Raw genomic sequence first — 10729 nt, forward strand, 5'->3', positions numbered from 1 at the left:
AACTTAAGGTCCATATACCTCAAGGAGTTTAGAACTCTGTTCTTGGTTTTTTATAACTGCAAAATAATTATTTTCTGAATTTCTGTTGTTGTAAAGTTGGGATAAAGCAACTGTGGTGAACCTTAATGGGATAAAACAAACTATAATACACCATTAAAAAAAAAACTTAAATCCAAATAATACTTTAATTTTAACAACATAATTTTTTTTTTGAAAGTTTAGATTTAAGGCACTATGATATAAACTACTAAACTACTGTAGTGACGCTCTAGCTGTTAAAGTTATATTAGTCTTAGTTAATTAACTAATCAGTTATTTAAAGTTAAAATGTTACAATGATGAAAACCAAAGTTTTAGCTCTTGTACTATTGTTGACTATTGTTCCTTTAAAATTAATAATGAACATTGTTTTGTATTTCAAATACCAAATTAAAAAAAAAGCTCAAATCTTTGATACAATAAAATTTCAACCATTATTCTTCTCAGCCATCATCATCAAAGTTGAGATGTTTTTCGCCATCAATAATAAATAATGAATGTCACCCCACAACCAACAACAACAACATCCGAGACAACCTACCTAATACTGGTCAGAGGTTGTCAAAGAACTTAAACGGTCGTAAACTGTCACAAATGTTGTTGTTAATCAAGTAGTGAAGCTCATTAGTTATTATGAAAAAGCTTGACAGTTTTAGATTTGTTATTGTTGGTGCTTTAAAAAATAAAACACATGAGTATTTATTTATTTAGATACCAAGTAAAAAGAAAAAATTTAAACCCAATTTAGTTTAAAACCTTTTTTCAGAAAAGGGACATGAACTATTACAAAAAAAAGTAAAAGGAAAAATGTTCAAGACTAACACTTTGTCATTATCTAAATATTCTAGTGTAAAAATAGTTAAAATTACATTTTTTTGTCAGTAAGATGTTAGTAGTTAAACAGCATGATCATATAAGGTTATTAAAAAAGAATACTAAAATAAATATAAGGAGCTAAAAAGTTTGAACAAATACTTTCATACTAAGTTAACATACATTAACTCACACATTTTTAACTCAGCCAATTAAAAAACTTTGCCTTTGTTTTGTTTAAAATTGTTTAAATTTAATAGTTTATGGACTTGAGCTGTTTCTAAACACACATACTAAGCAAACACTAGTGCACACTCTGCAACTTTAGCTATATACTAGAATTAGAATAAGTTATGTCTTTCATGCGTCAATTTATTTCTAAAATGTAAAAACTTCAAATAAGAAAATATTTTAATAGTTTGTAACTTTTCTAGCATTAAAAAATTAGTATGAGTGACTCCAAGGTAGTGACACTGTCACACGATAGTGGCAGCAGCGCAAAAGTGCACTTGTTTGGAGGAACGGTAATTTCTTGGGTGTGCCAGGGTAAAGAAAACTTGTTTGTCAGCAAAATTTCCAAAATGGACGGTTCCAAGGCAGTGAGGGGTGGAATTCCACTGGTTTTTCGTGAGTTGATTATTTGTACTTGTCAATATATCAAATGTATGAGTTTAAAATTATCATTGTACCAAAGTTATTCATTACATTTATGAGTGCCAATTTTTTGTGTTTTTGCATCATTGTTTATTATTAGTCTGTGAAACTTGTAATTCTTCATTTTGTTTTTTAAGTATGCTGTGTTGAGGTTGACCATTTTACTATAAACCTGGAGTTTGCTAATTTAATCAAAATAAAACACTTGAAATATTTTTGTACATACAATGATAAATTAGGATGAGATTAGAAATAGTTATTATTGTTTTGTTTTCTTTTATTCACTATTTAGTGTTTTATATGTTATAAACCACATTTAAAGTGGCATTATGTTTTTTTTTATTAGTTTTGTACTATTCAAAGCATATTTATTCCTTTTGTTTAGGTTTCTACTTGGATACCAAAAACTGTGCTTTTAAAAACCTAGAAAAAATCTTTAAAACCATTAATCACACATTTTATTATTTTAGTATATAATTTAAGGGCATGCTTTTTACAGATGAAAAAAATTAGAAATAATTTTTGAGATATAGCTTGTCAAAGTCCTAGGCAACTATAGGTTCCTAATGGAAAAACGGCAAAAATAGACTATTTCACTAAAAATCTATCTTCTCCTGCTTTTTTTGAGATAACTATCTCATAATTAAAGGAAGTGTTACTTGATATATTTTGAAAATTCTGTAGGAAATAATTTAAAAAAAATAAAAAAATAAAAGTTTTGTATAAAAAATAAACAAAAAAAAGTTTTAATATACCTCCAGCTTTGACCGGCTATATCTCAAAAAATCATTATAAGTTTTTAAAATCTGTAAAAAGCATCTTGTAGCTTAGTAAAAACTATATAAAACATGATCAAATTTCAAAAAATGTTTTACCCCTCCATATGCCCTTAAGTTATATTGTTATTTATGAGATTGTGACATATCTTAAAAAAACAAGTTTTTTGTCAGTTGAACTATAGAAAAGGGCATTTAGTCTTCTTAAAGCCTTAAATATTTTCCACTTGAATTACTTACTTTCAAAGACTTCAAGTAGTTGTTATTCTTTATACAGGGTAGCCACTCGGTCAGGAAAAGTCAGGAAATCAAGAAAAGTTAGGAAAAATTAAAAAAAATGACAAAAGTCAGGAAAAAATGGGGGGTTTTGAAAAAAGTCAGGAAAAGTCAGGAAATTTGATAAAATTTAAAAATTTGTCAGATTTTTTCAGTTTAAATTTACAAAATTTCTTGTTTTCCAAAGCCTTCAAATGATTAAAATTAATTAAAGTCAGAAAAAATTCCAAAATTTTACTAGAAATTTACAAAATATTTAATTCTATTTCCAATGCCTTCATCTGGTCTAAATTAGTAAAATATCCTTTATTAAACTGCAAAATTTTTTCTATTAAAATATTGAACAAGCAGATTTTGTAAGCTTTTTTAGTATTGATGATCTGTAGCAAGGACACTTCCATAGTGAAACTGTGATATATACACAATAGTTTATCTAGCATAATTTTAGAATCAAAGTGTTTTTTGTTAAAGTAAATAATTGAGTTCTTTATAACTAAGCATATGTTTAGTATTTTATGTAACAAGTTAATGTGTATACTTTACCTCTTTATAATTTTTTCAAAGTTGTTTAAATTTATAAAATAATTTATAAGAGAGGTATATGCTAAGATTAAGTTTACTTATTATTTGTATTTTTTGTAGAGTAACTTAAGTTTTTAAAGTAAATAAGAGTATATTTATTTGTTACAAATTTTATACTAAATGATAAGAGGAAATATTTTCTAAATTTATGTAAAAATATATGAGTGCCAAAAGAAAAGAAATGAAGCCCACAAGTTGTGGCTTGATTTAGAGAAAAGATTCTCTTCCAACAAGTGTAGTGGCAGCATATGAGAGCTATTTAAATAATATGAGGCAAATGATTTTAAGTGCCAAGAAAATGAAGCGGAACGCAGTTCAGATGAAGGAAACCATATTTTCATTAGATGAATAGGTTGAAGTGCTCAAAAAAAAAAACGGAGAAAATAAATTTTAGTACATACATTTAAAAGAACAGTATTTGATTAAGTTCCTTATTGTTTAATGTTTTAACTGTAAAAGTTCGTTATTGTTTTAAGGTTTGAGTTGTGAAAGTTCCTTATTGATTTAAGGTTTTAATTGTAAAAGTTCCTTATATGTCGTTTTGTATATTTAGATACATTTATGCTAAGAAATTCTAAAAAATTGTGTCATTTTTCAGACAGACTGTGTTTATAAGGTAATAATACAAATATTTTGCTGATAGAGCTGTTTATTACAAGCATCAATCATACACAGATGGTTTAAGTGATGTACTGGAAGTTTGATGATATAATTCAGCAAAAAACTGTTGTTTTTAACTTGTATTAAGATTAGATTAAAAGCTTTATATAGTTTCAAGTGTTAGATTATGTATTTTAGAATAAGTTTAATTTAAGAGTTTAATTTAGAAAAGTCAGGAAAATTTTGGTAAAAAGTCAGGAAAAAGTCAGGAAATTTTTCTCAGCTTGATCAGTGGCAACCATGTTTATATATGATTAAAGTTTTTAATTTTCATAATAATCAAAACTTTACTACATTTTATGGTTTTTTTTCAATAATTTAAACTGTTTTCATTTATCCACAACATCATTGTAGAACTTAATTAAAAACACTTCAAAACTTACTGCATTATATATGTTTAAAAAAGTACTAACTTTGAGACAAATCAGCGTCCAACTCCAAAGTCAAGATTAGACTGTTTTGTTATTTAGCATATGTTTAACTAATGTTGTTTAAACCACGAAAGTGAAATAACCACCTGCACATTTTTACATTCTTCTAAACCTCTGTTCTTACTCTCTACTTTTTCTATGACAGTAACATATGCACAAGATAAAAATGAAATGACAGGTACAAAATTTTCTTTCATTGAAAATAATCTTTGCTATTCAAATATATAAATTTTTTTGTATAAACAATAAATACTAAAAACATCTTTTATGAGTCATTTAATGCTAGGCTTAATTTTTCTTTGCTCATAAATTTTTGTTTTCTGGTTTAGAGAATCTATAAAAGCCACCTTCACTTTACAAAGTTTAGGTTACATGACAGTTCAAATTTGCACAACTCAAGCTCCGACAATTCGAATTATTTAAAAAATATTTGAATTTTTATTTTAAAAAGTAATATATATATGAAAAAATTTAAAAAAATCGTATATAGGTCTAATTAATGCCAACAATTCTTTGCCAAAAAATATGTATGAAAGTAAAGTTTTATCAGTTACAAAAAAGTACTATATTTTACAACTAATTTTAGCCATATCTTAAAAAATAATAATTTCTTTTGGAAAAGAAAACAAATGGGCTATAAGTATTAATAATACCTAAATACCTATTTTTGTTTTTCATTAATATATTTTACTTTACAAGTTGTGGCTCTTTATTTTTATAGAATTTAGACTGTTTGAACTTAAATTGTTGTGCAACCCGAAGTTTGGCATGTTGTTAGAATTAATTAATCAGAACAAGCCAGCTACAGTTTTATTTTATATTTGTGTATAATATAAAAAAACATGTACATTTTTCCAATGAACATTACTATTACCTGTATTACTACTAACTACCTGGCATATGAACTTTCTTCCAAACTTAACAAATAAATGTTCACAGCAAATTTTGGACCATGGAAGCTGGGACCACAGCACGGGTTTGCGAGAAGTATGTGGTGGACCCCTGGTGATCAAGAAAATGTTTGTTGATTAAATTGGTGTTGTAAATTTTAACTGTTTAGATATAAAATGGTGAGTAAAAAACTCTATAAGCCACTGCTAATTGACTCTTATAAGCATTTTTTGCTGGTAAAAAATTATAATGTCATTTTTTTTTTATTAACTGTGCAATTTAAGTTTATAATGGTGCTTCTTAAAACAGTGAATTTGTCAAAGAAAATCACCTTTTAATATTTTAATGATAAATTTGAAATCAAAATTAAAAGCAAATAAAAAATTTGTAAATACATTCTAGTTGTTTAAGAATCATTATGATTAGTATTTTATCATCAATGTAGTATTTTTAAGTTTGTCAACCAAATAAATAGTTAAATGAACACAATAAATTTATTACTTATTTATCAATGATTAGATTTAAATTTATGTTGATTAGTTTTTGAAAAATTTATTATAATGTCCAGTTAAATACTTAATGATATACTTTTAGAAACAAAAAGTTTCTTTTATTTATTAATGAAAAGTCTTAGATCATACAATCATTCGACAAACTTCAAAAAAAACTTGTATATATCTTAAAAATGGCTATTTTTAATCCTTTTAGGTATTAATTTTACTTTGATATCTGAGCACAACAGTCTAAATTTTAACAAAATAGATATATTTGTAATTTCTACAACAAACAAAAACATTTAGTTAAATTAACAGTTGCAAAATGGAGATGTGAAACAAGTGTTCACTTTAACTGACAATGAAGAAAGCAGAAAATTATGGAACCACAGGTAGTAATTTGTTGTATTGTTATGAAACTTAATTAATTTTAGCTATCGTTTTTATTTTAATTTCAGAAAATTATAATCAAAATTAGTCAAAAACCTATTGCAATAAAGATTAATTGTAAAATTAAAAGATAGGTAAGCAAAAATTGTAGTAATACACCTACAAGTAAAGTATAAAGCCTTTTTGAACTCTTGTCCTAATTTGAATGCAATTATTAACTACTTCCTATTTTTCAAGCTGTGACTTTATTTTGCGCCATGTAAAGCTTTTGTTAAGAAATTTTCTGAATTTATGTTTTTCAACTAGTTTCAAAATTTTACTTTAATGAATATTTTTTGAGGATTTTTTTATATTGTACATGTTTACATTTTCTTAAAAGTTTCAAAAGCTTTAATCAAAAATATGAAGCAATATTACTTTTATATAAAAAATCCAGCACAAACATTTTACAGGTTTAATTAAAACTACATTACATTTGTTTGTATACACTAAGTTTAAAAAACATACTTAACCTTCATTGTTTTTTTAAAGAAGCTGTTTTCAAACTTGTTTTGCACTTTCAAGTAAAAATAATGTTGTTCAATCACACAGTTTCAAACTGGAATACACAGTAGTGCTGTCTGAATCGAAGCTCCGCACTGAGCTGTCAATAACCAACACTGGAAGCGACAGTTTTGATTTCACCACATTGTTGCACACTTACTTCCACGTAGACGACATCTCGCAGTGCAAGTTGACCGGTTTCAAAGACGTCACTTTTGTTGATAAAGTAAGTTTCAAGTGTAGTTTAACTACTGTGCTTGCATTGAGTTTTTTTCATAAATGTGTTTTAACGAATTTTTATAACTAAAAAAATTCAGTGGGACTGAAGTTGTTTCAAAATGACCATTACGTTTGTTGAAATTTTATACTTAACTGTTAAAGTGTATTTGTGTAAAACAAAGTATTTAGATTGTATTACTGAAATGAAGAAAAAGATTGAGTTTCCAAAATACTTGTATTTAATTAGTTTTCATTCAAATACAGAAAGTATTTGAGTTTGTAATCTATCAAGTATTTATAATTATCCATACTTGTTGATTATACCTTTACTATCTTATAACTAACATATATACACTTTAATATTAAATTATTTAGCTTTTAGTTATTTTATTAGTAAATATTCAAATAATTCTAATAAAAAAACTACATTTTTTTAGCACATCAAAAGACAGGTTATATAAAGCTTGTCTAGTTTTTTTTATTATTGTATAAACAGTATTTAAACAACTACCTAGTAAACAAAAACAAAAAAAACTTCGAGAATTTTACATATTTTTGTTTATATTTTACGTAGCTCATAACTTGACGACTAGAATTGCTTCTTGTATAAAGTTTTTTAAAACATTTGTACTTTGTCAGTTTCTATAATATACCAGCCAGCATACAGTAATCTTGTTTAACTTTTATTTATTTTTTTATCATACTAGCAGTAGCGTAATGTTTATTTGTGTTAAAAAATGTAAATATTAAAAAAAAAGCTCCAATAATATTTTATTATTATTTATTAATTCCTAAATTTTAACAAAAACAAGTATCTAAGCGTTTTTACCTCAAAATTTAAGTTGTGTTTTTATGACAGGTAGCAAATACTGGCAGTGATGAGGTGGAGAGCAGAGAAGTTGTTGTTATCGACAGAAATGTTGATAACATTTACAAGAACACAGGCAAGCACGAAATTATCGAGGGAAACAGAACGATCACGCTTGAGAAGAACAACTTGCCCGATACTGGTTAGTAGGAAATATAGTTTACATGATTTCATAATGCTTTTTAGTAATTTGATGAAAGTTAACACGTTTGAGTAGAACAACTTGATTGATATCAGTTGAATTTGAAAATTAAAAGTAAATGTCTGCTTGGTTGGTTTGTTTAAGTTTTCAGAAAGCACGAGAAATTTGTAGTTAATCAAATGTTATGTACATCATTTTTCAAAACATAATTAAACATTAAACAGATTTATTGGTTAACCTTTTGTACAGGTAGTTCTTATATATACATTTTTCTTTTTCGGTATTTCATAGATGATAAAACTTAAACTTTATTCTTATATAAGTTACCCTTTTATACACAATCAGTAGTATATTAAAAATGCTGTGTTATTAATAATTAATTTATATTTTCAAATTACTTTTAGTTTTTATTTAAGTAAAAAATATTCAAAACAGTTTAGGTTTTTAAGTATAAATGTAAAAAAAAATGTTTAAATTGAATTATATTATTGTATAAAAGGAAACTGGCGATATAAGTCAATTCATTATTAAATATTTGTTTCTCAAACATTTACTAAAGTATTTTTTATAAAGAGTTAAGTATTTAGAATATCTTCCAATGAAAAAAGAATTGGTATTTTTCCAGAGTTAAATTTGTTAACTTCATTTTAATTTGTTTCTCAAACATTTACTAAAGTATTTTTTATAAAGAGTTAAGTATTTAGAATATCTTCCAATGAAAAAAGAATTGGTATTTTTCCAGAATCGAATTTGTTAACTTCATTTTTTTAGTTAAGTGTTTCATACCAAAAGCACTTGAAACTTGTTTGTATAATACATACACAATTTTATTAGTTGCTAAGTTAGACACAGCACTAGTTTTTAACATACTGTTGACAATTAGAATATTAAATTTTTGAGAACTCCGCACAATTCTTTTGATATTATTTTAAACAAACCTTTCAACACTCTGTTCAAATTTAAGTCATAGTAAACTTTATTTATTATATGTCGTGATCATATTATTTAATTGTTTAGGAAAGTTTTGTGAGAAGAAAAATAGAACAAATAAATTTAACCAACAATGTTCAGAAAAGATTTTGCTTTGTGTTTAAGTAACTGCATTTTTTTGTTACTTGGTAATAAAAAAATCCAAATAAAAATAACCAATTGATTTCAAACCAACAGTGTTGTGGAATCCGTGGACGGTGAAGGCGCGGCAAATGTCGGATTTCAACGATGACGGGCACAACAACATGGTCTGTGTTGAAGCGGGCAGGGTTGTTGAGAGGAAAGTTTTACGAGGTGGTGAGAATTACAAGTGCGACCAAACACTCACTTGTAAGTTGTAAAGTAAATATTTAAGTTGTAATTAAGCTTTCGAATGTATACATGCAAATTAATATATTATATTCTGTTTTTTTTTCGCTTGTTAATCAGATAGATTTAAGTAAGCAAGCTTACACTTGTAAATTGAAAATAAATACTATTCAGCTTATTAAATTCAAAAATAATTTTTAATTTGGGAATTTTTACTTAGCATAATCAATAGTTGTACTGTCTTATGTAATTTACCCAAGCATTTTTGATTCGTTATTTTTATATGCACAGTGTATTTATTTTTGATTCCGATGGGTTTTTGATTTTAAGATTTCTAATTTTTTTTACAGAATATATATTTTAATTTTTGGATTATAAGAAACCGTACACTTTTTGTAAAAACAAATTTTGATATTTTTTATTCATGATATTTTAAACACTGCTATTTTACAACAGTTATAATCCATCTACCTTAAAGTAAAGCTTAAATTTATACAGTATTTAAGCACGGGTTATATATATGCAAAATTTTTATTTACTTTCATAGTTTATTATCTGTGGTTCAAAATGCGTAATAGTGTTATATCTTTTGTTTTTTTTTTAATTTACAATATCTAATATAGTACAAATAGTTTAAAGTTATTCTTGATTTTTTTTTGCAACGTATTTTCTTTTTTTTTTTTGCACATATAAATTAAACAGCGCTTTTAGTAGTTGTATTTCGTTTTAACAACTTAAATAAAATTAAAACAGTTTTACAATTATTTTATATAGTTTATATTGAAAGTTTAAAATATAGGTTTTAAAAGTTGCTCCAAGTCGAATTTTTATTTTTTATTCTAGAAAATATTTAAAAAAATTATTTGTTATCCTACAAGGTTTTAAACTTATGAATTTAAAAGACGATAATTTAAAAATGAAAATTATTTATTTGATTCAATAAAGTTCGAAATTTTTTAGAAAAATAAAGTATAAAAATATTATTATATCGATAGTAAAGTTTTTACTTCTTATATAAATGGTATTAGATAAAAACTCTGTAATAGGTTAATTGTTTGTAATACTATGTGTTATATTTTAAATTTGTTAACTTTTCATTTAAAAGTAATTTTTTTATTTATGAGTTTTTATACAAATAAAAAAAAAGTTAAAAATGTTTTGTCAACTAAAACTGCAACGTTACTAACATTTTTTTAATAGGTCATTTAGTAAAAAAAGTAGTTAAATTATTACTCAAAATGTTATGAATTGGTTGTGAATTCTTTCGAAGAGTAAGCAAATGATTTTTAGTAATATAAAGATGAGTTGTTTTATAAATACATGATTATGTTTTTTTAAATAATCTTATTTTACCTTAACAACTTGTCTTCATCCCTAAATAAACATCCTGTTCTCAATTATAAGATTTCTCACACTCTTAGTTTAAAGTTAGTGTGGCTTTTTAAGCAACAAGTCTACTAAAGTAATCTATACAGATATCAAAACAGTTTTAGACTCTTTCTCCCATATTAAGTTAATTAAAAAAAACCTTAGATGACATTAAAAAGTCTAGATAGATGGTTCAAAGAGTTATTAAAAGATAGAACTCAAGAAGTACTAGTTAACTACACATTTTCATAATCTTTACCTATTTTAAGTGGAGTCCCTAAGGA

General features: G+C 25.3%; 1 protein-coding gene across 1 annotated transcript; it reads left to right on the top strand.

Annotated features, from left to right (window-relative positions):
• Nucleotides 1–1290: 1290 nt before the first annotated feature.
• On the top strand, nucleotides 1291–9642 carry LOC145835784 (uncharacterized). The gene is made up of 6 exons (XM_082943502.1): nucleotides 1291–1479; nucleotides 5171–5250; nucleotides 5935–6008; nucleotides 6598–6775; nucleotides 7628–7778; nucleotides 8946–9642. The coding sequence occupies exons 1-6, from the start codon at nucleotides 1302–1304 to the stop codon at nucleotides 9107–9109; spliced, it is 825 nt and encodes a 274-aa protein (XP_082799628.1). The 5' UTR covers nucleotides 1291–1301; the 3' UTR covers nucleotides 9110–9642.
• Nucleotides 9643–10729: the final 1087 nt, after the last annotated feature.

The sequence above is a fragment of the Thalia democratica genome, chromosome 5, assembly GCF_965202585.1.
Source record: "Thalia democratica chromosome 5, ktThaDemo2.hap1.1, whole genome shotgun sequence".
In the NCBI taxonomy this organism is placed as follows: domain Eukaryota; kingdom Metazoa; phylum Chordata; class Thaliacea; order Salpida; family Salpidae; genus Thalia; species Thalia democratica.

Bases quoted from the DNA above. Each gene is read 5' to 3' on its own strand.
- LOC145835784 (XM_082943502.1), top strand. From the start codon at position 1,302: ATGAGTGACTCCAAGGTAGTGACACTGTCACACGATAGTGGCAGCAGC. The intron at 6,009-6,597 runs GTAGTAATTTGT...TCAATCACACAG, and splicing joins AGAAAATTATGGAACCACAG to TTTCAAACTGGAATACACAG. The intron at 7,779-8,945 runs GTTAGTAGGAAA...TCAAACCAACAG, and splicing joins GAACAACTTGCCCGATACTG to TGTTGTGGAATCCGTGGACG.